General features: G+C 53.1%; 1 protein-coding gene across 4 annotated transcripts; it reads left to right on the plus strand.

The window, feature by feature from the left end:
- The first annotated feature begins 6904 nt into the window (after nucleotides 1-6904).
- Nucleotides 6905-27410, plus strand: CACNG5 (calcium voltage-gated channel auxiliary subunit gamma 5). Of its 4 annotated transcripts, none has more exons than XM_037405090.1 (8): nucleotides 6905-7070; nucleotides 8041-8246; nucleotides 13232-13568; nucleotides 20084-20418; nucleotides 21169-21255; nucleotides 22264-22404; nucleotides 23049-23194; nucleotides 23596-27410. In XM_037405090.1, the coding sequence occupies exons 4-8, from the start codon at nucleotides 20223-20225 to the stop codon at nucleotides 23851-23853; spliced, it is 828 nt and encodes a 275-aa protein (XP_037260987.1). In that variant the 5' UTR covers nucleotides 6905-7070; nucleotides 8041-8246; nucleotides 13232-13568; nucleotides 20084-20222; the 3' UTR covers nucleotides 23854-27410. The 4 variants fall into 4 exon arrangements, with proteins under 4 accessions (XP_037260987.1, XP_037260996.1, XP_037261006.1 ...); XM_037405099.1 differs by having other exon boundaries at nucleotides 8041-8225; XM_037405109.1 differs by lacking the exon at nucleotides 13232-13568.
- Nucleotides 27411-27659: the final 249 nt, after the last annotated feature.

The raw sequence follows: 27659 nt of genomic DNA on the forward strand, positions 1-27659 counted from the left end.
CCTCTGAGAACTGCTAGGGTAGCTAAAATGATGACTGCTTTAATTACCACAAGGTAATTACAATCCCACCTGCTTCGGCAAAGGCAATTCTTGCTGCTTGGCCAAAAAAAGCCCCAAGGAAGCCTGGAGAGCGATGGTAAAGCAAAGACAAAACAACGAGGGGCGCAAATCAGGAAAGCTTTTGCCATGTGTGGATGGTTTGTCCTCAAAGAGATGCTTTCCCCAGCTGCATCTGTCACTTGTCACCTTCCCAAAGTGATGGTAAACCCATAGAAGCAGGGACCTGACCAGGAGAACAGTTGGTGGCAAGTCTGGACCCATGGAGTTACTGGCAAGGGTTTCTTTTCAGGTGGGTTTTTTTTTCCTGCTTTTCCCAAAGGAGGAGAATGACATGAGGCGGGTCTCATGGGAAATGAGTCAACACTGTCTCCTTCTCAAGGGACTTGCTGCATTCGCTGCCAGGGTGACGGTGTCAGACACCAGCTGCCACTTCCAGTGTTCATTACTGGTCTCTGAGTCAGCACCCAGCGTCCTGCCTCAGGAGATGTTGTAGGACTGTCTGATGAAGGAGGAGAAAAAGAAATTCCAAAACCAATTTAAAGCACAACACCTGAGCGAGGGAGGGGGGGAACCCGCAACGCAAGTGTGCTTAGGAGTGGTTTAGATCTTACTCTTGCCCAGCAAGGCTGGCAAAATTCACCCATCTCTTTCTCTGCCACGGAACCAGGGACTCCCATGCCGAGAATGAATTTCCCTCTCCTCGGAGGGCTCAGACCCCTCCCCACAGCACCAGGGCTCAGCTGGGAGCAAACATTCACGGCTCCCCGAAGGCGGCGGCACCGCGGCCGCCGGCTGACCTGGTGATGGAGATTTTATTGTCACATAAAGCATTTGGTCCCTGTGGCTGGATGCTGTGGCAGATGGAGTAAGGGCCTGACTCTGCCTCTTGGGAGCATGAGATGCACGTGCTGTAGTTACTGCTGAGTGTTTGGGTTACTGCAAATTTCCTGGTAAAACTATTTTTTAAAAGAGCTGTGCTATGGGAGGCTGCAATACATCCTGATGTTCCCTGCGTTAGTTTAATGAAGACAAATTCCCCTCCGTCGCCGCGCAGCGAGGGTGAGCCGGAGCTGCTCAGAGGGGCTCACAGCGCTCGTAGGGGCTGGCAATACCCAGGGGGGTCTGCGGCAATCCTCGTTCCTACAAAACCGCTGGTTTGACCTCCCTCGTGTTAGCTTTGCCCCGTCCCCGCCCCCGCTCCTGCGAGCTCCGGCTGTACATGTGTCCACCGGCACCCAGCTGGGCAGGGATGCCTGGGGGATCAGGACGCTCGGATGTTTGCAGCAGCGTTTCAGCTGCTGGGTTTGCCCAGTGGCGCCCGGTTTTCAGGGATCAGCCTTGCAGCAAACCTGTGCTTATTTCCTACTTGCCGCTGCCTGTGGCGCCAGGAGGCGCGGGCACCCGGGCAGCCTGCACCCACCCCAGATGTTGCCCAGGTTGCCAGCCACTGTCCGGCTCACATCTGCGCTGCTTTTCATTTAACCTTCAGGCCTTGATCCATCAGCCCTTACCTTGCTCCTCTACTCAAAGCGCTTAATAAAACCCAGTGCCCCCAACAGGGAGGTTTCCTAATCCATATAAAACACTCCACAACAATGTCCATAAAACTTCATCAAAGCTTCAACGTTTTCAGAGACACCTCCAGAAACACTCTTTTCTAACAGGATTCATTTGCTTCTCCTACAAGTGTAACCATGCCCAAGACACTGATTAGGGGTGATTTCATGAAAAATTCATCAGAAGTGGTTATAAAAGCAACCAGCAATGAGCGCAAGGGCACAAGGAGGGAAAGAGCACAGGCCAGCAAAGACAGCATCCCAAAACTCCTTGGAACAGTTCCCGGTCCATTTGGGATAAGTCATTTAGCACTCCTGTGCCTGCTTGACCCTAACATCATTAAAAGATTGGTAATGAATTTCAGTGCTGTATAAATCACATGGAAAACTCCCTTAATACAAGCATTATGAGGCTTTAATAATTAATGTCATCTAAACTGTTTTCCAAAACATGACCTTTGAAATCTGATTGCTCTGGCAGGAGCCATCCCTCATCCTGCAAGCAGCCTGTTTGCCAGCCAGGCTGGGTGGCCAGCGATGGGGACCCAGACAGGTCCCATCCCAGGCACCAGGCGTGAGAGGGGTGGTGCTGCTGGTACCTCTGCTCCTTTCGCAGAGGGTTGACAGAAAACACCAGCAGTGAGAGAAAACTGACTGCAGCACCTCTGCAAGCTTGTCCCAGTGAAGCGGTGGGACGTGGGCACTCCATGCCCTTTCAAACCCCCTTCCCTCCAGTGTGGGGCTGCACGAGCCAGGCAGTGGTGCCTGCTGGCCCCGGACCACTGTGGGGCTAAGGGATGCAACCGGCCGAGTGGCTGCATCCTCAGCTTTTATTCATTTCATTTAGTCCCATATGGTTACAGAGGGTATTTTATTTCAAATAAAGGATCCAACTTCCGTTCACACGTGCGCCTTTGTTGTTCTGTGAGTCAGAGCCTCTCGGGGAGGCTGGCTGCGAAAGGCGCTGCACTTTTTTTTCAAGCTTTCGCACAGCATGTGGGTGCAGAGATAAAAATAATGTTGCACCTCTCTTTGCGCTTCCTCCTGAGCAGCAACTCCAGGCGGAGGGATGTGCAGGAGAAACAGCGAACGGAGCTTCAGCTCCAACAGCCCACAGGAGTTAATGCCTCTGATTTAGTCACGGTGCAAGCAGGAGATGAAAACCCTCCCCAGAGAGGAGAGAGCGGCTGGTGTTCTTTGGTGCCATGAGTTTTCCCTCTTTTCCTACTTTCAGTGTTGGAAAGCTAAAAAAAATAATAATGTTGCTGCTGGAATAAGGAGCAGACATCATACGAGCGTGCACTGACTGCTGCCACGTAACAGGACCCGGCTGGAGCAGCCCATCCCAAGGTGGCATCCTGCCAGCACAGGAGCGCTGTGGCTGTGGATCCCAAACCCAGGCCGCTGATGCCAGTTTTGCCACCCGGTGCAAAACCTGTCCCGCAAACACCCTCTCATGGAAAGAGAAAATCTCCATAGTCTCTCTAGCAAGTGGCTCTCAGCATTTGGAAGCCACACGGGGATGGCAGTGGGGCAGCAGCGGGTTCCTCCAAGCGTTGTGCCGGGGCTGCTGCGCATCTCTGCCGTGCTCCGGCATCTCCCCGAGCCTCTCCCCGGCTGCGCTGCCCACAAAACGACAAAAAATAGCAAGTGCCGAGGCAGCTGGCATGGAGCATCCGTCACCTCCCACACAAGTCACAGCAGCTTCGGCACCGCGTCGCCGGTTTGTTGCATCTACCTGCTCTCTCTCCTCTTTCCTCAGGCGAACGCTGCAATTTCTGGCTGGTGCAGACCTTCCCTTCCTGCGCCCAGCCCAGAACGCCTCTTTCAGCCCCAGATACAATTGAAAAATTAAAGATGCCCGTTGTCCGACACCAGACCAGAGCCACACGTGGGCTCGAGGGGTGGCTGCCCGTGGGGCGGCTCATCCCAGCCTGTTTGCTGGGCAGATTTGCTGTCTGAGTAATCAGGCATAGAGCAAATTAGAGGGGGAGGGGAGGGGAGGCAAACCTGAGGTTTGCTGTCGGTTCATGGCCCAGGTTGACAGGACCAGGCCTTTTCTTGTATGGTGTCCTGAGTGCCTTCAAGGTGGCTTCTGCTGGAAGGGAAAAGACCAGGGAAAAGGTTCCCTGTATATGTCACCTGCAGGAATTAAACACTTGCAGCTGCAAGGAGACAGGCCCTCAGCACCCCTCTGCACCACTGGCAGCCCAGGGATGCTGCTGTAAGGAATTGCTTCTGGCCTGAGCCATTCTTAAAGCTTCAGTCCCTCCTCACTAATAAGATCTGACTTTGGGTGCATCCCAAAAGCTGCCTGCTCCAGTGCCCGTGATGCTGCATGCTTCCATGGCGGGTGTGAGCGTGGTGTGACAGGCGGCTGCAGCAGCACGGGGCTTGGCAGAGCTGCTCCGGCTGGGGTGGGCTCCAGCCCCACCAGGGCTGGCACAGCTGCAGGGCGTCCTGTGATGTGCAAGATCCCACCCGGCTTCACTCACCCCACAGGTGGCTGTGTGGAGGATCCTCCCTCTCGGGGAGGGGAGAGCTCAGCAGGAGGCAGTGAAGAGTGGGGATGTCAAAGGGAAGCAACTCTGGAAGGGCCTGGGATGGCACCAGCTGGGGTTGCATCAAACAACTAACCCAAAGCAGCTGTTGCAGGATTTGGCAAAGCCCTGCCCCCAGTTTTAGAAAATGCTGAGAAGATGCAAAGTGCTAATTGTCCTGCCTGGGACAGCCACGCTGAGCCCCTGGCCTGGAGAAGGGGGTTCTGCTTCGTCTTCACCATCTTTTGCCGTCAGCAAGGAGATGGGTGTGATGGGAAGGAATTATGGATAGCTGCTAATGAGGTAGGAGAGCTTAGCTGTGCTCCTGGGTTTGGGGAGGCATCACTGGTACCCTCTGGCAGCCTGGCCTGGGCATGCCGGTGGGAAATGCTCCCGGTGCACGCACTTCACCGCCTCAGCAGAAGTTGCTGTACGAGACAAGCAGCAACGGAAAATCCATCCGAGTGTTTTAGCCTAAGTACATTTGCATAGAAGCAAGGGGGGAGGGGGAGAGACTGAAGGCCAAAATGTGTATTTCTAATTGATTATACGCATGGCTGCTGGGGGCCTCTTACACTGTAATGGTTAATTATGTCACTGGCAGTACGCGCTGCAGCCTTTATACGTGCTGTATTCAAATAATCCTGCACAGTGCCCAGGCGGCTAATACAGCAGATTGCCTGCCTGGAGAAAAATGAAGGCCTGCTTTGTTTGGGTTTTTTTTAACAATATCGAGAGAATAAAAATGATGAACAGCCAATTACTGTATTAAAATAATGTACGCTGACAGAACATGATGAACGTCCAGGTCTAACCTGCCTCTTGTAGCTTTTTGACTTTATTGCTGATTCCCTGCTGATTAGCTCCATCCCAGGGAAGCCTCCTCCTCCCTGGGGTTGCGTGGGGCCGGGGGTCCCAGAGGGCATCGCCTTTCGACCACCTTTTTCTACTGCAGAATCCATTCTGCTGACCGCATCCCTGTTCTCTCCTTACTGTCCATCCCCCGATGGATTTGCTGCCTTTGGTTCTTGCTTGAATGCGAACGAGAGGTACTAAATACCTTTGGGGGTTGTTCTGAGAGCTCCAGCTGCAAGGAAGGGTACACTGAAAGGCGCATCCTTGCAACGCCAGCCAGTTTTTCCTTAGGGGGCTGAGAGATGAGCCCAGGAAAACATGCTGAACTCGCTATAATTTAAATATCGCTGTAATTTTGTGCAAAAGAACATGTGCAGAGGTGCAGTCCCTCAAAGACAAATAACCAGTATGCTCTGGCTGCCAGCTGGGGTCCTTCTGGGAGGCAGGTTTTCACCAGCCTGGATCTCACTGAGGCTTCGCTATATTAGACTCCACCGTGTTCTCGGTGGAGAAATGAAAACTTACACATCTGCATCAGCTTCTGTTATTTCTATAAATCAAAATAGAGCTCAACAAGCTGGAGCACATGGCTCCGCTGACTTGAAACAAGCCATCCAACAGACACCTCCTCCACATCTCATATTTCACTTTACTTTGAATTACTCCATTTAGCTTGGCTAACTGAGGGCGCCTCGGGCAGACATGCGGCACGTTTTAGCCAGAGCACTGGGAATTGGTGACCCAGTACTTATTAGAGACTGAATTTATTAGGCTTGTAATTAATAAATTGCTTCTGTTGTTCTCCTGCCGTGTCTTCCCTTGGAGCCACCCTGCTGTCCTGCACTGCTGCTGCTGCTGCCCTGCTCCTGGCTGCAGGGACCCGGCTGGAGGAGTGACCATGGCACATGCAAAGCCCTTGCACAGAATAAGCTCTTGCTGCAGAAACTGCTGTGCAAGCCCGAGCTTCAGGCACTGCGGTGGTGGCGAGCAGCGGTGGTGGTGGCGGCGAGCAGCAGTGAGCAGCGATGGTGGCAGCGAGCTGCGGTGGTGGCCGTGAGCTGCCCTCGGCCCTGCTGCCTGGGCTGGCAGCTCATGAAGCAGGAGTCGCCTGCGTGCTGTGTGACCCTTTTCTTGTCCTTCCCGCTGTATCCAAGGAAGTGTCCCATTGCTGGATGCTCTGATGGAGCTGTGTCCTTATTCTTGGCTCTGCTGCTAATTTTCTATGTGTCTTGGCTGAATCACTCCGTCTGGCGGTGGTTTCCAGAGCCCAGAGCATCTGCCCCTGTGTCCCTCTCTCCTTTAGCCCTGGCTTTCTCCCTGCCCTGGTCCCAGCTCTGCCAAGCTGGCTCTCTCCAGCACTCTGGCTCGCTGCCCTCCAATCCTCCCCGGTGTCTGCTGTGTCCTTAGCTGGGGATTCGTTTGACACTGGTGGCCAGAGCCAGTTTTCCCTTCCCCAGATCTCAAAAGAGTCATGACCCAGGAGCGCAACTCCCCCGACCAGTCCCACTGCAGAGGGGGCTGTGATTTTGCAGGTGGGGGGTTCAGAGGAGCTGGGGGTGCGTGGAGGGGAGGATGCACAAGAGGGGCAGTGCTGGCTCCCACCCCTGCCCTGGTGTTAAACTGGAGCCACCAGCCACAGCTGAGGGACTGGGAAGCAGGGAGAAGGGAAAGGAGGGGACCAGAGGAAAAAAGGGGGAAGCAGAGGGAAAGTGGGGGAATAAAGGGAAAGGGTGAAAGGGGAGGGAGGTATGGAGAAAGGAGGGACAGAGGGAAGTAAGGGGGGCGGGGGAGGGAGGGAGTAGGGGTGGCTGGAGAGAGAGGGAGGGAGGGAAGAGGGAGGGAAGAAGGGGAGGATGGAGAAAGGGAAGGACGGATGAAGGGAAGGAGGGATGAAGGAGGGAGGGAAAGGGGGCACGGAGGGAGGGAGCGGTGGGCTGTCCCCGCCGGCGCCATGTGATGCCCTCTCCTCCCCGGGCTCCCCGGCCCTCCCCGGCGCGGCGCGGAGCATCCCCGGGGCCGACGGGCGCGTCCCGCCGCCGGAGCAGCGCCCGCGGGGCCGGTGAGCGCGGGGGGCGGCGGGGGGGCCGGCCACCCTCGGTGTGCGGGCGGGGCAGGGGGCACCGTCCTGCGGGGGGTGCCGGGGGGGCGAACCGGGTGTGACACCCTCAAAGTTTAAAGCCGGGGCGGGGGGCGAGCCGGGAGGTGCCGCCCGCGCGCGGAGGGGCAGCGTTTGGGGCGCGTGTTCCTGTGCTCTCCCGGCCCCCCTCGGGGTCGGGGTCGGGGTCGGAGCCGGCCGTGCCCTCGGTAGCTCCGGGAGGGCAGCGGTGCGGGCAGCGTCTCCAGCCCGGCCCCGCAGCCCCGGCTCCGAAACCGCGGCTCCGCAGCCCCAGCGCGGCCCCGAGCCCCCCACCCCGTGCTCCGCAGCTGCCCCGGCCCCGCAGCCGCCACAGCCCCGCAGCCCGTCCCTGCTCCGCAGCCTCAGCCCTGTCCTTGCCCCGCAGCCCCCCCAGCTCCGCACCCCCCCCAGCCCCGCAGCCGAAGCGGGCGCGGGGGGCGCATCCTGCCCGGCCGGAGGGCGCGGGTCCCCGCAGCGCCCAGCGCTCCCGCTCCCGGGGCTGCCCCCGCCCGGCTGCGCAGGCACCGGGGGTCCCGGGCGGTCCCTGGGCGCATCCCCGCCTGCGCCCCCCGACCTCGGGGCGTGTGTGCGCCCGGGGCCGGAGACCTGCGGGCGGCAGGGGCTGGAGGCGCTCCGGGGCGTGAGGGGGTGGCGGATTCAGGTGAGGCCAGCTGCGAAAAACCTGACCCGGTTAAGTGAAGTAACGTGGGGGTGGGAAACGAGCAGGCGGGTGGGGGGACATGGCACCTGCCTTCGCTTCTCCACATGCTCCTGACTGCGACCCTGCCAGAGGGGGTGAGAGGCGGGCGCTCCCGCGGCCAGGGCAGGGGGCTGGCGCAGCCCTGGGCCGCTGATTAATTGCTCGGCATTTTGTACAACTTCATCAGCCCCTGACGCGAGATGCTTTTTGCAGCTTTTAGGGTTGGGTCTTCCAGGCACGAAGAAGCAGGAGGCTCCTGGGTGGTGTCCACGGAGCAGGTCTAACCTGCAGCACCGGTGTCCCTGCCACTGTCCCCACCACTGTCCCCACCGTGTCCCTCACACCCCACGACCCCCCGCAGGGGAGAGGGCAGCAAAGAGGGGGCCTCGCCGGAGCTGGTAGGTGGCCGCATGGTGCAGGTGAGTCTTTGGGAGGGGCAGCAAGGGCGTCGCGTTCGCTGAAAATAGCCCTGCTTCAGCAGGAGCAGCCGAGAGCAGTATTCCGGCTAAAAAGGATCTTCCCGCGGAGTGTTGTGCAGTAGCAGGGTGCCAGTGGCGTGATCCGGGCAGGCAGCTTTGCTGGAGGAGCGTTCCCACGTTTCCTTCACGGCTGCCCTTTGGTTTCACAAGTGCCACGTGTCCGGGCTCCCTTCAGAGGCTCATCTGCTGCTGAATTTTGGGGGCACCACTTCAGTCTGTCACATCGTGACCTGTGTAAAAAGCCAAAGGGCAGGAGAGCAGCTCTCAGCAGCCCGTCCTGCTGCCATCACGGCTCCCCTGTGGCTGCCCCACGTGGCATCCCGGGGACAGAAATGCTTCTGTGTGTTTATTTCTCCAGTCCCTCGCTGCGTTATTGTGGCTGTTGAATATATTCATTGAGCTGAATGAATCCCCACCTGGCAGCATCCATACCGCAGCATTTGCAGCTTCAGCTTCCTTTATGGAGAGGGAAGGGAATATAAAATGCAAAAGGGAAATAATGCACAAGCCTGCAGAGGCTTCAACAGTACCGGCAAGCTGTGAGCTGTGCAAGTGTACGGCTGGAGCGAGCACTGGGAGCTTTTCCTAAGTCAGCCGGGGAAGATTTAAAGCCCTGGTTTTAAGGTGGCATTTTTAAAATAACTAGGTGATGGGGGCTAGGTCAAAAGTTGTCTGGGAGTCTTAATCTCACTGAAATTAAAGGGCGTTTGGGTTCTAGGTGTGTTCTAGAAAGAGGATTTGGAGTCAGTCACACAGATTTTATTGCTGTATAGCCACAAGTTTCTGATGTTTATAGTAAAATATTTACTGGGAAAAGAACTTGTCAAAGGATGACACTGCTGCACCATGAGGCTGAGAAAATGGGCTGTTAGCGTTGAGTGGAGTTTGTGTCTGGTCCCTGTGGAAGACGGGACTTACAGCTTTTCCTTTATTATGAGGAGGGTATCATTGCTCATTAGTGAAAAAACCTCGTTAGAGTGATTCTCACGGCTGCGCTGAGGGGGGATTAGCTGAGCAGCGTGGCAGATGGCATCCGCTGACCCAAGACAACTTGCAGATAATTCATTTTCCCACTCGCTGCCCGTCAGTGCTGCTGGGCGACATCCCCACCTGCAGGGAGCAGAGGCTCAGGGCTGCCAGGGCAGGACCTCGTGCACCCTCAAAGCCCTTCAGGTGGGCACCCCGCAGCTCTGGCTTCTCCTCGGGAGGCATCAAACCCTCGGCTACAAATAGATGTCCCTTCTCCCTGTGGCAGCTTTGCCTGGGACTCTCTCTGCTTGCTCAGAGAGGTGTGGTGGGTTATGTTTGGCAGAGGTGGGATGGGAGCAGGGTCCCAGCCAGGCATCCGTGTCCCACCACCTTCTCCAGCCCACAGGAGAGCAGGGCTGCGGGCATGGCGGGTGGAAACCTCCCCTTCTGCAGCAGTCGGAAAGTTGGGTGTAGGTAGGAGGAGAGTCTCTGTGTGGGTTTGGTTGTTAAAAATTCAGCAGCAGAGGTGGATACCGTAATGCCAAGCCTAGGTGAGATGTTCCAACCATTGCTTAGACATGTCCAGGTAGGAAGAGTTTTCCAGTCCTCCCTTTCTCAAGACAGAGTTGCTCCCTGGGTACCACATCGCAAGGAAAAGCTGAGCTGGCTGGCTGTAAGAGTTAGTACTTCAGGGACTGAGACACAGTACATCACAGGAGAAAATTTTTTAACTCTTTGGGAAATACCGAGGGGATGCTCAGGTCAGACACCACAGACTGTACCAAAGCCAGGTGAGAGGCACCGATGTGAGGGCTCATGGCCGGTGCTGGCACAAGGTGGGATGGCAAATCCTGGAGCATTCTCTATCCACTCTCACGGAGGGATGGACCGTAACATCCTGCTGGTCTCCCAGCTGAAGGTGCGACTCAAAGCCAGTTATCAGACAGCACTTCCCAGAACCGCAACAGGGTCTGGGTGAAGCTGTGGTGGGACTGGTGACTGCTCTGCCTTCGCCTCCTGCGGCCGTGCCTTTTACCTGAGCAAGGGTGGGTGCCATCGCTTCCTACAGGAACAGAAAGCTTTGCCTTTGGCATTGCCAAAATACCTGACCCAAGCTGGGGCTCTGCTTTTATTTCTTGCCAACCCCAGCTTCCCTTGTGCCAGATTTTCCCCAGTTCCTGCCACCATGGTGGCTGAGCGGTGGTGGCTCCTGGGGGCTCTTGGGGGGATGCTCAGAGTGCACTGACTTTGTATTCGATAGAAAATAATCCCCTCCTGGATGCCTTTGGGAGAGCCTGGAAGCTGCAGACAGCCAGAAGCAACACAGCAAACCCCACCTAGAAATCCGGGTGGTTTGGAAAGTTGTGTTAAACCCTTCTGATGCTGGAGTTGCTGCTTGGGAAGCTGCACATCCCTCCCAAAGCACAGAGGTGGGCTACAGGCAGGAAAGAAACTGGGACAAAACTGCCCTTTTCTGTACAGTGACAGAAGGAAAGCGGGGAGAGCTGAAGAGGAAAGCAATGTCAGTGTTGTGTGTCAACTGTTTGACAGTTCTTACGGTAAAATATCTTACAGACTGCACGGAGAAGAAAATAGGAGGTCATTGTATGGGTGGCCGGAGGGGCACTGCTGGGTGGGTGCGCAGGAATGAGCACATGGCGATGCAAAGGGACAGTGGGAGTAGGGGTGGGGTGTAGGTAAGGACCAGATACACGCAGCCGGAGCGTTTCACCTGGTAATAGGTGCTGGCCTGGGGGAAGGATGGAGAAAGGGCGAGACCAAGCCTGTTCCCCGCCCGTTCCCAGGACGTGGCAGTGCTTCCCATGCTGAGCAGGGCAGGCTGATGTCCTCCTGGGGCCATGCTGGGCTTGGTACCGAGCAGAGCTCCTCTGGCTGGGTCACACTGCCTGTGGTGGTCTCAGGCTGCTCCATGTCCTGCCTCATTTGTCTTACCCTGTCTGCCGGGACATTTTACCATTAACTCCTGGAACTGGCAATGAATCTTGCTAAAATCTGGGTGGTACTAAGTTTAGTATCTCCAGTGCTGTAGAAACGCTTATTATGTACTTTAATATTCCTGACTATTAAACCCAACAAGCTGCACAAAGCAAAGACCATCTCCATGTGAGGATGGGATGAAACTTCTGAGGCTGCTCAGCATCAAACCTGGAGAGCTCGTGCACGACGACACCACCACCGGCATCTGAGCAGCTGCGTCCCAAACCGCTTAAGCAAAGGGATGGAGCAGCCGTTGTGTTTGGGAACCGGGTTGAATGGCAGCCCCAAATGGCACTTGGGTTATTGAGCTGTTTGCCTGAGGTGCGGACGGTACAGCCTTTGTCTGCTTCCTTTATGCCATTGTTTCAGTACTCGGAGGCTCTGTGGTAAAGTGGATTTCTAAGCGAGGAAAGGGGAAGGAAGGGGGAAGGCAATCTCCTGGATAACAAGGCATCTGCTTTACGCTGGCAATTGTGTTTAATCCCACCGAGGCGACGGAGGTCTGGGTGGCTGTGACCGCTGCATGCAGCCTGCCCAACGTGCCGCTTGTCTGCAGCCTTCAGCGTTCAGAGATGCCAATGGCACTCGGGGGAATTCTTGCTTTCTTCATTTATCACACTGAAAGTGTTCATAAAAGCACTCCAGCTGCCAGCGCTGGTGAGAAGAGCTGCAGCGGCAGGGGAAGAGCTGTGGCGGGCTGCCCTGCCTCCACGGCACAGGTACCCGGGGCTCGCCTCACCCCAGCGCTGGCACGGGGGAGGTGGGAGAGTTTTAATTAGCTCTTGATGCTATTTTTAACCCCCCCAGCACTGCTTAATTTAGCTCAAGCTGTCATTCACTGAGCGTTAAGGGGAAAAGAAGGAAAGGAGGGTGTTGGCCCCTCTCTGCTGAGCAGCCTGGTGGGAGCAGCCTCATCTCCTGCAACCTGGGCTGGTAACAGAGTCTTTTCTTAGACCTCTGTAGCAGGAAAAGCTTATAGCCCAGAGAAATTTAATGTGCTGGCGTTCGTAATACATGGTTCTTGCAGGGCTTATGGTGCATTTGTGCGTTCTCTTCATACCCACTTCAGTTTAAAACAATATAAATACCTTACGGAAAAGGTGCCCGAGATCTTCAACCATGCTGTGACCTGCCTTGCTCCTGGAAGGACACAGAGAGCTTGTGCAAGGAAAAGGCTTATTCGCCTCTCTTTAATATACAAAGCCATTGCAGGATTTCTTGCCAGCTTAAATGACACATCGAAGTGAACAAGAACCAGCTGTTAAAGATTTACAACTCCACTAGATCAGCCCAGCCTTGATCCTGGTGTGAAGTGGCTGCTTGCACCTGAGCCAGCTGCTCTCCTCCAGCCACTGTTGGAGGTTACATTGCCTTTACTTATCCCTGCTGCTGGCTGTGCTGGGGCTCCCTCCGCTCACCTTGGCTGGAGCAGAGGGAAGCACTACACCGAAGCCAAAAGAGGGTCACTAGATCATCGGGTTACTGGAGTTTATGTATTTAGGATATAAAGTACAACCTGTAACACGCAGCATGCAGAGGTCAGTGGGCAAGCACTGCTCTGCACTGCACACAGCGACGAGATTTCTGCAGCTCTTACAGCGAAATCCCCAGCTGGTTTGCTTTGCAGCACCAGGCAGTCCCCCTTTTATTCTGCTTTTGTAGCTCTTTGTAGGGTATGGAAACCAGCAGCTGACTGCGAGCACTCTGACACGCTGCAAGTAGGTGAACGTTGTATGTCAGCTTTGATATGCAGAGGGTGAGAGGGCGCTGGGAAGGGCTCTGCAAAGGAAAGGGCTCAGCTATTGTTAGTGATGGAAACTTTGAGTGTGTATATACATAGTTCAGACCTGGAGAACTGGACCTGGGTGCATATAGGCGATATTGCAAGCCCAGAGCTTTAGCTCCTCCTTCCCTCGTGAGGAATGCACTTGGAGTAACGCTTTCCTACAAAACCACAGGGTAGGAGCTGCTGGCACGTGGATACAGAGACCTGCCTGCCACCCACCTGTCCCCGTGTCCCAGCGTCGTGCATCCCTCATGTGAGACGGCTGGAGGTGGAGAGTTGAGGCAGTGCCCTCTCCTACAGCCCGGGAGGTCTCCCCCGCCCGCTGCCAAAGCCACCCCACTCCCAGCTCCTCCCAGTGCTGCCCAGTAGCCCAAGCACCCATCCAGGACCCTCCTCGCTGTGCCACGTGCTTCACAGTCGGGCTGCCAGAACCTGAGCTTCCCACCTTCACAGCCAACATCGCAGGCTTTCCACTTGCCAAAGCATCGCCTCAGCTGGGGTTAAAAGAGGTAAGAGCCTTAAAGGCCAAGGAGAAAGGAGGCACGTGGGTGGGATGTGCTCTCTGAGAGGTTTGGGGGGGAATATTTGTGGATCCAGAAAGACCATGTGAGCGAACACTAGCAGTGCGCACACAGCTGTACGCCGCGCCAGCAGCGTGTGAGCCGGGACTAGGGGGGCTGTTCGGTAGATGATTTTATTTGTTGAAAGTTGCTGGCATCACCCGAAGCCATTAGTGGGAGTGAGCTGGAGCAGAGCCATCACCCTGGCCAGCACAGCGGTGTGGGCACGGCAGGGGCAGTCCATGCAGGGAAGTGTCTGCTTAGAGGGCTGGGATGGGGAAATAAATCTCAGTTGCTGCTCCTTTGACCTTGGGAATATCATCTGATCTCCTGGTCTTTGGTGCTGGAGCGGAAGGTTCCAGCTCAATCGGTAACAACCATCCTTGCAAACCCAGCACAGGCAAAAAGGGCAGATTTTGAGCAGCCTGGAGCAAAAAGGCTGGTGCGTGGTGAAGAAGGAGAGGGAAGCTGGGGGTGAGCCTGGGGGGTTCGCTGGGCAGGCTGTGGGTTCGGCAGGAAAATACGGCACTGCCTATGCAGCATTTCCTTCACTCTTATGCTGCCGTGAAAGGATTTTTGATCAAGCTTAAAAAGAACTTGGATAAGAAATGCAACATGGGAAGTGCTAGGGAAAAGGGAAATATCTCAGAAAAATGATGGAAGTCAAGTTTAAGAGAAAAACCCCAAGTAATCCCACTCGTAAAATCAGTGGTGAGCATTACAGTGTGTGGCAGTCACACATTGTTTCTTCTGATTATTTTTCAGCTGCTCCTTGTGTCTGATGACAAGCAAAAAATTAATAGGTTTATGATTGCTGTGGCTCAATGTAGGTTTAAATAACTCATAACCAGCCTTTTTAATTATTTAATTTTTTTTTAATAAGAAACCACCTCTCTGGAGAGCCTGTGAGCCCAGTGTGCTTGACTGAGTCGATGCTGCTGTGTCTATCGGGCTGTAATGGCAGTGCTGCGCGCGGGGCTGGCCGTGCAGCACGCTGTTAGCAGCCGAGGGGAAGCTTTCAAGTCCAGTATTGATCCTTTTGAAGTTTATGGCTGCTCGTAGTGGCAGTTACTAGTGCTTGTTCAAACTGCCATGAGATGGACTGCTTCATTTCTTAATATCAGCCTTAACCTCCTCCGCATCAAAAAGATTTATTTCTGTACTTAATTTTTCCAATACATAATTTCTCTCCCAGAAATCTAGCTGACATTTCTATATGGCACTAATGCAGCTCTGTAAAGCTGCCATATATATTTCTGTCTTCCCGTGTACCATGGGAGGTGGCGGGTGCCAGCAGCCCAGGACAGGGCTCCTGGGAATCCTACAGACCAGTCCAGCCCACATCCCCTTGGACCATTTCCTTCCCAGTGTACCCAGCAGGAGATGCTGCTTTTCCCTGGAGCCATCCCTGCTCCCCTTTGGCTGTTACATGGAAGCAGAGCCGTCTGGTGTTTCTCTTCTGCCTGCGGTACACCTTTTCCAGGCTTCAGGAGGGACTGTTGCTTCCCAAGAGGTAATTCCAAACCCAAAACTATCTTTCCCAGTCGCCCAGTTTTCCAGGTCTGGTTTGTGGATCTGCTTCTCCTGCGTCCCCAGATGGAGCAGCAGGCTCTGCCCAAACCACCTCCTCTTCCTCTCTGCTGAGCTGCATACGCCCAGCTGTGACTAAAGCCACCTCCCACTGGTAGAACCCTCCCTGCAAACCGACAGAGCATCGGTTCGAGGCAGCTGGATGCAGCTGCACCTTGCACTCGCTGTTCTAGGACCAGAGCATTTGCACCCGTACGCTCGGTGGGAACCGCTATGCCATTTTGCCACCACCTTTCCGTTCCATTGGGGTTATTAAAGGCCAGGTTCGGCTTTTCTGGGTTTGCCCAGGAGGGAGCCAAGGTGCTGTTGCACTGTCTGAAGGAGGGTGATGATGCGGCGGTGGCCTCGTCCAGCTCCCCCGGCGTGGTCCTGCCTGCCCGAGTGATGCCAGTGCTGAGAAGTTTAGCTCTGAAAGAGCCACTCTCCTTGACCTATTTATTTTGCCCACATTTGTGGCCTGCATTGTGTCCGGAGGAAGAGACTCTGCTGCCTGGAGGCCCTTTATTTTTAGCCAGCCCAATTTTCTTGTCTCAGCTTAGTGGGAGCTGGTCATTTCAGCTCAGCTCCATCACAGCTCACTCTCTCCTGCGTTTGCCGACTTACCCAATTCCCTGATGCTCTTTGTATGGATCGCTCACTCAGTGGGTTCCCCACCCCCCTTCCACCAGGCATTGTTCTTTCTTTACGTTCTGCCCAGCCTCTCCCACTGCCCCAGGTCCACAGCTTAACCTCTGCTTTCCCCCTGCCCTTGGCTTGCAGCAGGGACCATGCTTTCACAAGCACAGAGGCAGGTCGCCAGGCTTGTCCTGGATCCCAGCATCCCTCCACAAACAAAATCTTCCCTCCCGTCTGCTCCAATAGCTTTGGCAGTGCTTCCCCTCCTCACAAATGTCAGGAAATTGGAAATGATGCTCTAGCCACATAAAAATCAATAGCTGCCTCCTTGGCCTGGCTTGGCCCTGCTCTTTCCACCTTTACCCAGGGCAGGAGGGAGCTTTGTTTTCTGCTGAACTCGGAGCCGTGATTTATTGACGTGACCCATCCTGTCTGGGCAGCTGACCAGCAATATATTTATTTTTCTTAGCCCATCCATGTAGCCCAGAGTGGTGGCTTGTGCTGGGGGTTAGGTCACGGAGAGGTGGGCTCAGAAATCTGGACCAGGATAATATTTTGTTTTTGTGACCATGGAGCAATAGGTAAGGACTTCTCTCACACCTAGACCTGGGTGAACTGCATTAGGAACAACGCCAATATTCATCTCATGTTCTGAAGGGGTCAGTCCCAGCAAGGGCCATGTGCTGTTTCTATCAGAAGCTATGGCTCCAAGACAAAAAGAAATTCATTATGAGGACTGCAGATTACATTGCAGACTGCCTTTATTATTCCCTGGACTACTACCAGAAGGCACAGTGTGATTGAAGGAGCCGGAACAGTTCTAAGGTCCTATTTCTTGGAAATCTTTGGGGCTAGATTCATTTAATTTAAAATACAGCTACTGTTGGAAACCAAACAGCATCACCTTTTCAGCTGTAAGAAGCATAACACAATCGGTAAAGGTTACCGGGGACTAAAGCCTTGCTGAAAATCAAGCCAGCTCCTGTTTGTGTCCTTGAAAAATCTTTCTCTTGGGAGCCCGGCTAATTGTCCAGGCATTGGACATGGGGGAAGGTCTGTTCTGAGTGGCTGCTCCGCACCATCCCTGCCTCCTGTTCCCCATCACATCGGGCTCGATTTTATGTGCCAGCAAGGCAGTAATAGGTATCACTGTCTATTGCATCCGTGATTACATGGAAATTGAAGTGTGAGAGAGAAAAGAAATGAGGCAATTGAGAGGCATGACTGACGCCTGACCCCTCTCCCTGCTGCTAGCATCACCCCAATGACCAATATAAATGATGCCAAATAGGTATATTTTCCAGTGCCTGGTATTGATGGACAACAAATCACAGGAAATACTCGGCGATTTCCCCCTGAGTGGCTTTATCTGGACCTTCACGTACTCCCTACTTTGATTTTTGGCTCCTTATTAGCGAAAAATATGCAGGGAGGATGGTTGTTGATGATACATGAGCCAAGAATAGATTCCAGCTCCTCATACCATTTTGGCACCAAAATGCCAAGAGGGATGAGACACCCTGTAGTAAACACTGCTCATTTTGTGGCAGCAACTAGAAAATAGGGCTCTGACTGAGTTAGGGAGAAGAATGGATGAGCCAGAGGATCTGTGCTTTGCCTGGTCATATTGTTGGATCAAATGGGACCTGTAACGAGATGGGAAATGGTGTATTCCCATCCAGTGAAGGGGTAAAGCGGTGTCCTAACATCTACAGCTCTGTGCCGGTCGCTCCTGTTGACAGGAAGGTTGTCCTCAGGCCACCAAGGTGCAGGGCTACCTCTGCAGGACGTGCTTCTCTGCCCCGTAGCTACCAGTTTCTTCTTTAGCTGCTGCCTCCTAATTCCACAGGAAAAAGCAAAGCTGAGCATCTCCTCTGCGCATCTTGCTCCTCGCACCCCTGGCAGGGAGGTTTTCCTCCTGGGAAATGTCCCGATTTTCTTGAGCTGAGGGAAACATTAAATAAGGGCATTAAAAATGAGGCTCGTTAGCAGAGCCAAAGGTGGAAAGCTTGCAGTAGCATGAGCTGGAGCATTTGCTTGGGCTGTCTGTAAGCAACAGCACGCCCCGTAGGTTGGTACCTTCTGGGAAATGTCTCGGTGTGAACATAGGAAGAGCCAAATCCTTAACTTCATGTGGAAGAGAATTGTCAGAGCTGTTGCAGTGTGAGGGTGCAAGTACATCTGCTTCCTACCAAGATGTACTTGTCTGCTTTGGACTCAGGGTGGGACATGGTAATAAAAGTCTCTCTCTCCCTTTCTCTCTTTCACTGAAACTCCTGCAGCAGCATTCCCTGCTTTTCTCTCTTACTGCTGCCCAGAGCAGCGAGCTGGAGGTACAGGCAGGCCTTGGGTGTTGCCTCTGTGCAGTAAATGCAGTTATTTGGACTCCACAGTAACCGCAAGTTTCCTTCACATCAGTCTGGTATGAAATTTGCTGCAGGATCAGCCCAGGGCCGGGCTGCCAGGGAGCTTGGTGCCGTGCGTTTGCCATGGATGTGCCAGGGACGGACACTGCAAGAGCACGGAGTTCCCTGGGAGCTCGGCAGCAGGACATAACGATCAGCATCGTCTGCACCTATTAATCATGAGGGAACTATGGCAGAGCGTTATCTTCGGAGGCTTTCCAGTGTAAAAGTGCAAGCTGTGAGGACTTTTGGCATCTCTGAGAGTCACTGCAAGCAAGCAAGCATTAATATATTTGCATCAGAGGTGCAAGGAATGAAGCCCCCCCGCGAGGCTGCTCACCCACCCAGATGTGTGGGAACAGCCAGGCTTGGTCTCCCGGCCCAGGCAGGAGCCACATCTCCAGATCCAGTCGCTAAAACCCACCACCTTCGCTGCAGGGATACAGCAAGGAGACGTCTCTGCCACCTGCCATGACAGCACATGCCGGCCGTGAGTGCAGGCGTGGTGGGGCTCTTCCAAAGCTGGCACCTGGGGAGATGCACGACGCACCTGCCCCGGCGCCATTGCCTACCCACTGTTATTTTGGGAACTGGTGTTCCAAGTGCAGCGTGTGGCTGGGAGGATTCTGCCCTCCTTCCCGAGCTTGCTCTGCCCCCAGCCCTCTTCCGTTTGTCGCCCCTCGAACCTTCCCGCAGTGTGAATGGGGCCCGTGTCATTTTGAAGACAGCCCGAGGAAGATGCATCCTGCTGCTACTGTGTTAAATTTGGTAGCTTTTGTTGTCTAGCTGGATTTAGTCTTTTTTACCTTATTGTTTGCACTGCTAACAACAGCAAATTGTGCCTTGGAAAATATACATGACATGGCACTTATCCGTGATTCATACTGCCTTTATGAAAGCAGTCAATAGTGCTATCTGCCTTGTTCCCACTCCCCAGAAGACTGTCTCTTGTGTGTATCTTTTCCTTCTTGCTCTTATTCCTCTAATCTTTCATTTCTGTGGCTTTTTTCCTCCTCATATTAATTGCACTTTTTCTCCGCTGCGCCAAGAACTCTTCTTTCTGGTGACATTTTATCACTCTGCAGGGCACCATGAGAACTGCTAAATTCCACAAATTAGCAAAAAAAGAAGAGAAGGAAAGGGGAAAAAATATTCTATCCATAAGCGACATGGGGACAAGGGAAGATTTTTTGCCTCCTCCTCTCATGTTTGCCCAGGGCCTGACCGCAGCTCCCTGCCCCCACCTGGAACAAGCTGGGTTTGGAGCGGTTCAGTCTGTGCGTTCGGCCGATACCGGCACCACCAGCTCTGACCCAGCAAGTGCAATAACAAGCAAAAAAAAGGCAAACTATTGCATCGTGCTGCTCTGCTTGGAGGCGTTTGGTGATGCCATTCAGCGTGCAGAAGTGTAGCGTGATTTTTGCAAAATGGGGATCTTGATCCCCCAATGAGTAAATCTACACCCGGGAAGAGGAAAAATGGCAGTACTGGGGGGCGGGGTGATGGCCGGAGCTGCTTGGGAGTGGGTTTTGGTCCGGCAGCTAAAAGTATCCTTGCTGATCTGCTGATGTGGTCTCCATGAGCCTCAGCAGGCTCCTGTGCTGCGGTTTGGCTACGTCCTTGGGGTGACAAGCGCCAGGTTTGGCTGGAGCAGCAGGAATTCACCTGCAGCAAATAAACCGGGAGCGGATGAGCTGCTCCTGGCCAGCCCACCCCGTGCCGCTGCTGCCCCAGGAGCGGGGCTCCAGCCCGTTCCCGAGCCCTGGGCCGGCGCGGGGCAGCAGTCGGGTGGGATTTGGTTCAAACTCTCCATCTGTCAGGGCTGGCTGTGATTGTTTTAATGGCTTATTTCAGCTCGACGTATAGAAGCAATTAAGGGCAGAGGGCAAAGCTTTGACACATCCATTCCCCTGTGAAGCGGTAGACGTGCCGACGGCCGCATCCCCTCCGCTGGCAGCCGTGCCCCCCGCCTCGGCCCCCCGCGCTGCTGGGAATGAGCGCCTGCGGCAGGAGGGCGCTGACCCTGCTCAGCAGCGTGTTCGCCGTCTGCGGCCTCGGCCTCTTGGGCATCTCCGTCAGCACCGACTACTGGCTCTACCTGGAGGAGGGCATCGTCCAGCCCCAGAACCAGACGGCGGAGATCAAACTGTCGCTGCACTCGGGGCTCTGGAGGGTCTGCTTTCTGGCAGGTACGGCCTCCCTCCCAAAAACACCCCCTGCTCCGGTGATGCTCACTGCGTGGCAGCATCGTATTGTGGGAAAGGGATGGGGAAAATAGGAGTTTTAAAGGTTCTGCCCATCTTTGCTTCCAAACTCAGGCACAACCTTTGGCAAGTAACACTATCACCCCACGACTGGCTTTAATAGCCAGATGGGTAAATGTGCCTTTGCTTGCAGGCTTTGGGTGAGTTTGCTGCTGCCGTGCCAGACCCTGCTGCCTCCCATCCCACTCCTATGCCTTGGGCAGCAGCTCAAAACATTCCTTTTTGTCCCTGAAAAATTTAGATTCATGTCAGCTGGACCGTTCCCTCCCTCTGCGCCAAGTTTGATGAAGCAACTTGGCTGCAGGGACGGAGTTGAATAAAACCCAAGGGAATGGGAATCTCAAAGTGACTAATCTGAAATGTCATCAAGTTTCAACCACCGCTTTGAAAAAGTCAGGGGACTGAGGAGCTCTCATACCGCCCCTGGGGTGACCTTAAACTCTCTGGCCACAGGGTTCATGGTTTTGTATACAAGGGAATCCTTGTGCGCAAGAGATGGTAGTTAAGAGATGCCTTTCTTCAGTCCCAAACACCGACAGCCGAGATGGAAGCAGCATTAAAAAGCAGGACTGTTTCTATGCATGCACCAAAATTAATTTTAAAGCCATCCTCTCCCCCACCAAAAACAATCAGATGAACACACTGCGGGTGCGACTCGGTCTGTGTCTGCTGCAGGTGAAGAGCGTGGCCGGTGCTTCACTATCGAATACGTCATGCCCATGAACATCCAGCTGACGTCTGAATCCACAGTCAATGTCCTCAGTAAGTGGTTCGGTGGGGTCTTACCCTCTGCATCCTGCAGAGCACCGAGGGGTCACGGGATCTCCCCAAGAAATGCTCTTTGTGTCCTTGCTGAAGAAGCTCCTAGTTCCTCGACAGTGCTACCGTGCAAGGGTGCAACTACATCTTTTACTGTGAGAGTTACCTAGTGCACTCCTAACCATTTGGGGACATCCCTTTCTGACGGCAGGATGCTCACAGAGGCTCTGAGCTGTACCATTTCTCGTCACTGCCTATGCAGCACTGATTATAAAGTTGACTGAAAAAATACTGGGTTAAAAACTACAGGCATTCTTTGTTTCTTTTATGTGGCATTTGGTTTTGAACCTTCATGGTGCTCTTCACTTATGGTTTTAGACTTTTTACCATGGTTGTAAAGGCTGTAATTTGGGTTTCGGTAAGGCTTCTGTGAGGAGCAGGGGGTTGGAGTCAGTGATCCTTATGGGTCCCTTTCAACTTGAGATATTCTCTGATTCTATGAGTCTATGTTTATGGAAGTGTTTGGCTTTATAGTGTCCTCTCCATAATTTGCAGCTGTATTTATTCTGTAGCAGTCAATTGTACACATTACACAGTGGGATGAATGAAGGATGGAGCGCCGCAGCTCACACGATGAATTCTGCAGCCCTTTCTGGTTTAATAAATAAGTGTTCCGCAAACAGTTTTGCAGTGAAGCCAGAGAAAAGCGCATGTTCCAATGTTTTTTTCCTATGTAACGCTTCCCACAGAAACTCTCAGAAATGCAGTCAGTCCTTGGCAGGCATTCCCACAGCCGAGTCACATCCCTACTCAGCTCCTTAGCAAAGAGGGGAACCCCTGGCAGGGGCTGGGGAGCATCGCAGAGGCACCCACACTAACCAGGAGCGAGGGAGGACACAGGGTGGTCAGAGAGCAGAAGGGCTGGAGCCATCTCACCCCACCAAGCCCACCTCTTGTGCTGTGGGGGGAGGGCTGACCCGTTCTCACTCTCCTCTGCTCCTCTCCCACCAGAGATGATCCGCTCTGCCACCCCCTTCCCTCTGGTCAGCCTTTTCTTCATGTTCATTGGCTTCATCCTGAGCAACATTGGCCACATTCGGCCTCACAGGACCATCCTCGCCTTCGTCTCGGGGATATTCTTCATCCTGTCAGGTGAGTTTTGCTAGCCAGATTTTCTCCTGGAAATCCTTGAGGGTGGAACACTTTTGCTTTTGCAGCTGCTGGAGCTCTCCTAAGCCGCTGGGGTGGCTCCTTGGGGGATCATCACCCACAGGGGCTCCCGGCTCAGCCCCGCAGCCTGCTCGGGCTTTGCAGGATGGAAAATCACCCAGAGCAGCACTCGCCGCTGGCGGTGGCAGTGAGATGGAGATGCAGGGCCAAGCGCACACCAGCCCTGCAGGAGCAGGTGCCGGGGGAGAGGACATCTCTCACAGCACCTCCGTCACAGGAGAGACCTGAAACTTTGAACTGCTCAGCTGGGAGGCTTCTACATGAGACAAGTGCACGTTTTATTCATGGTGTTGTGCTGGTGTTAAAGAAACAGCAGTGGTGGCCGAGCTTTGGAGCCAGCTCCTACGCAGTGCACATGGACCTGCTTGAGCAGGTATCAGTTTGGCTGAAATGAGGAGTGCCCTGGGTTAGCCCGGCAGGAAAGCAGCTCCTTTCCCCAGGGATTTCAAGCACATTTCCACAGTTTCACCCTTTCACCCCCAAGCCAGGTCTTAAAGGAAGGTGCTTCTTCAGCGGCTTCATCCCTGAAGCGTTTCCTACTGTCCTTTTCCTTGGTTTCTCTCCAGGTCTGTCCTTGGTGGTGGGGCTGGTGCTCTACATATCCAGCATTAACGATGAGATGCTGAACAGGACCAAGGACTCGGAAACGTTCTTCAATTACAAATACGGATGGTCATTTGCCTTCTCTGCCATCTCGTTCCTTCTGACGGAGGTACCAGTAGCTCTCACATCTCATGCTCCTGGGGCGGGGGGCATTGGGGCTGGTAGGAAGAAAAGGACGCAGACGGGGTTTAAGGGCAGGCTATGAGGGCAGGTGGGTAATGGATAGTATGGTGGGAGACATACAGTGGGGACAGACCCCAGGCCTGGAACTCTGATGGGGCGTTTGATCATAATTTGATGCCAAGTGTGACAGGAGGAGACGTGGTTGCGCCATGTTATTTATTGCACAGATCCAAGGCACAGGGCAGGGAAGGGGCTGCCCTGAGAAGCTCTTGTGTATCGTCAGCACAGCACAAAAAAAGCACATTAAATCTTTTTTCTCTTTTGCTGTTGGCGGAGAAGGCAGCCACTAGCAGGGTGAGTGTCAGGCCGTGTCTCTCTCCCCTGCAGAGCGCCGGGGTGATGTCTGTTTACCTGTTCATGAAGCGGTACACGGCCGAGGACATCTACCGACCTCACCCCGGCTTCTACCGGCCCCGTCTGAGCAACTGCTCGGACTACTCGGGGCAGTTCCTGCACCCGGACGCGTGGGCGCGGGGACGCAGCCCTTCGGATATCTCCAGCGAGGCGTCCCTGCAGATGAACAGTAACTACCCGGCCCTGCTCAAGTGCCCCGACTACGACCAGATGTCCTCGTCCCCCTGTTGAGCTCCGCCACCCCTGTGCCCAGGGTGGCCACATCCTCACTACGTTTGTCGGGGGTTTTTTTGGTTTTGGTTTTTTTTTTTAGGCCACTCTTTCAGGGCAATAGGACATAAAAATAACCAGAGAAATTGGTTATATAACCAGTAATGTAACCTAAAGAATTGGGATATTTTCCTTTCTTGGTTTTAGGGTTGTTTTTTTTATTCTTCCCTGCATAACTAAAAATCTCTCCAAAGTCCTCTTATTTCAGCTCATCCCGCTGAGCAAGCAGCAGTTCCGCCTGGGGGATAAATCCAGGGCTGGACTCGACAGCAGAAAAAAGAAAATAGAGTAGAACTAAGGAAAAAAAAAAAGTTTACTTTTTGGTTTAGGTAGGCTGCAAAAGTTTGTGCATTTGACTGTCATTTCATTATAGATTTACTGGCAGATTCACTGGCCTCAGCGCAAGCAGGCATAGAAGATTTCCAAGAAATAACCATCATTAGAAAAACCTAAATTTTTTCTTGATTCAGTATTTGGTGATTGATATCTCTCACTGCTGGATTTCACTTTTAACCAGGCTGTAATGGGAAATAGCCATCTTTCTCAACTGTACCTCAGCCGGTCTCCCTATGGCCACTGGCGAACTGTTGTTAAACATCCCGCGGTAGGATGGAGGTGCTACAGCCCTGGGGTGTACGGGCTCTTGAGGGGGCTCAGGCACCTCCTTTTCCTCCGTCACCCCATAGACTGGAGGTCTGAGGAGCAACTGGGAGAATTTCAGTGCAGCGTTGAGTGGAAAACTACCTAAAACCTTCCCATAGGAAACATTAGGTGCAGGATTTAGGGGAAATTATAGCCGGAATTGCAAGTTATTTCAGTGAAAGGCAAGATCCCAAACCGATGTAAAGCGATGTAGCACTGTAGCGAGTCCACTGTAGCAAAGTCGTTGGCTTACATTTCATTTTGGCAAGAAAATGCTATTTTAGCTGCTTTTTCTGTGCATGTATAAATCTTATTTTGAGATTTTTAAGTTTTGAAATTTCATATGATGCCTTGGCATTTTGGTCTTAGACAGATGCTGGGGTGAAAGCGTCACTCTGATTGACAACGGAGGGCAGGGAAGGAAAAGGCAGTGCTCCCTTGTGCACCCCTGTGCAAGCCACCAGCTTGTCACCTCGCAGGAGGAAGAGCTTTGTCCAAACTTTATTTCTATTCTTGTTATTTTACACCTTTCTGAAGACTACCTTTCTGCAAAACAAAACCCTGTAGGGATCCTTGGTATAGTTTAGCTTGTTTTGTCTTACTGTAATTAAAAGAAATCCAATATAAGCACTTTTAAACTCATTTGTAGCATACTGTGTAATGAATGGTTCACCTCTTTGTTGTAATTTAATATTTATTAGTTAATATTTATTATTTATTATTAAATATGTATAAATTACTCCAAAGTAAGGTCCAAATTGTGGTGCAGCACCACTATTTGCATCGACTGTGATGCCCATCCCGTGGGACCTCAGCGCAGGCACACATCCAGCCACCTCTTGAACAATTATTTCCTCTCCAGTTCCTTTGGATAAGCAGGTAACATATATCTAGTATCTATCTAGTGTCACTGACTCCTGATTTGCTAAGTTGTAAAACCAGGGCATCTTTTGGTAGACACAGTTTGATTTACCTTTAGTTTTTCTATTACCCTCAAGCATCTCTGTTCTCATTTTATAACCCAGTTTGTGCATGCTACATGATGGGTTCGCTGCTGGGAAGGTTCAAGCGTTAAAGCCCAGCCCAGCCCCACCATCCAGCGACAAAGTTTGCTGGTCCTCATCTGTTTGCCCCAGCCAGATAAACCATCAGTTTTCCACTGGGATCTCTATGTTTGATGTGAATTAGGCTCCAAGAAAGTGCTGGAGTTCACAAGTGATGATGACCTTGCCTTTCCCAGAGCCAGGTCTAGTTTTCTAGGCTTAGTGTAAGTGGCTTCTGGTGGCTCAAAGACACAACTCAAAGTTACCTCTGCGTCTCCCCCTTGATGGATTCTTTATATTCTCAGTCCTTCTTGGAAGGGAGACCTCCAGGATCACCAAAATCGCTGGTGCTCAGAGGAGCGAGGGCTGTCCCACACGGCCACATTCCTCCACACTGGGGAGTCATTTAGTGTGGTTAATCCTCTGCAGCATCATGAGACATCCCTGTCCCCAAGTGGAATTTTCCTTTGTACTGATTAAATACAGAATTATTCATTTTATAAATTAAAACGTCTGCCTACATAAGCAGAAGATGTGGAAAAAAACCTTCATGCCTTCTTCAAGGCCCCAAAAGGTTTAGCAGAGTCCAGAGGCGAATTAGAAAAGTAATTATTTTAATTCATTGGAGAGATTGTCATCATGTGGCTGCATTTATGAGCCCGGGAGTTCGCACATTCACCCAGTGAGCACAAGCCCTTGTAATCACAGGACTGACGAACAAAATCTGTCACATTAATTGTTTGCTGTTTTTTCAGCAAACGCCGGTTCGGGGCAGGATTGTGGTGTGCGGTGAAGCGCCAGCAGCGGCGGTTGTGCCGCCGGGTGGTGTTACTGTACCTTGCACAGCAGCAGCTCTTGGCCTGGATGGTTGTGGGCCACGAAGCGTGAGTGTCACACCTTTGCTGGCTGTGGAGAAACCTCTCCTGAGCCTCCGAAGCATGGACGGCACCTCACCCAGCCACCCTGCGAGGTCCTTCTCCGCTGAGCATCACCCCAGGGCTGATGTTCTCCACAGCAATAAATACTGAGTAAATAAATGTAATACCTACTTGTCATTTAAACACTTCTAGTCATCTGGCATGGTTTCACCACACCTTAATCCCCGTTAAAACCACGCCCCTCCTTGAATACCACGGTTCAGTTGCCTCCTTTGGTCTCCCTTCCACCTCTCTTTCCATGCTGGCCTCCCGTTGTGTTTTTCTGTGGCTGTTGCTTGGATTGCAATAAATAAAAAGTGAAGTTTAAGGATGAACTAGCAATTAAATTAGAGGTTTAACCCCTAGGAGATTGAGTTCCTTAAATTTGCCTGATGGGACGAGTCAAGCCGCCTCTGGGCCCATAGGAAGGTAATTGCTCATCTGACACTTGGCAGAAAATTGTTTGCACTTAGAAGCAAAAAAAATATCTTGTTTTGCATGAACAACTAATTGGTGTCAGACTTCTCGTGCGTGCAGCTGTGTCTGCTTGAACTATAGCATCAGAGCAAATTACTGGGATGAAGGGTTAAATAAAAACCCGGCGCTGCCTGATGCCCGGGCAGTTCACTGCTCCCCTGGAGCTGCTCGGGACTGCAGCGGGCTGGAGCTGCTTCTGTCCCTGCCATCAGCCTCCCCCACAGCACACACATCATCCCGCAGCCGGGGTGCCATATGGAGTGCACAGCACCGGGAGCGAGGGATGCAACCCAAGAAACTCCACGTGGGAGGCAAGCGAGCCCCCAGCCCGCGCAGCTCGGGGGAGGCTGGCCAGGAAGATGGGCACTCTGAGACCTCAGCGAGCTCCTGGGGGCCACCCTCCAACTGTGTGTTAGGGGGGGGTTAAATCCAATCCCCTTTCTGTAAGCTCAGGAAGGCATTTTTTGGCCTGTATCTCCCAGGATGTGAAAGACCCTCTCTGGCAGCATCTCCTCCCACCCCTAGGACATGCTGCCTTCACTGCACCCTTGTAGCACGTCATTCCTATGGCCCCAGGTGTGGTGGGGGCCCGGTGGGAACCAGCTCCATTTGCCCGTTAGTTAGGAGTGTCCTGAAAACACTTATTGAATCATGAGGTGTGGGTGCAAGAGGTTCATTAGAGACCAAT

The sequence above is a fragment of the Falco rusticolus genome, chromosome 1 (genome assembly GCF_015220075.1).
Source record: "Falco rusticolus isolate bFalRus1 chromosome 1, bFalRus1.pri, whole genome shotgun sequence".
NCBI classification, from domain to species: Eukaryota; Metazoa; Chordata; class Aves; order Falconiformes; family Falconidae; genus Falco; species Falco rusticolus.

What these genes read in the sequence shown, in the direction of transcription:
- CACNG5 (XM_037405090.1), top strand. Translation starts at nt 20,223, where the DNA reads ATGAGCGCCTGCGGCAGGAGGGCGCTGACCCTGCTCAGCAGCGTGTTC. An exon ending in GATATTCTTCATCCTGTCAG is followed by an intron (nt 22,405 to 23,048) that starts GTGAGTTTTGCT and finishes GTTTCTCTCCAG; the next exon opens with GTCTGTCCTTGGTGGTGGGG. An exon ending in TCTCGTTCCTTCTGACGGAG is followed by an intron (nt 23,195 to 23,595) that starts GTACCAGTAGCT and finishes TCTCCCCTGCAG; the next exon opens with AGCGCCGGGGTGATGTCTGT.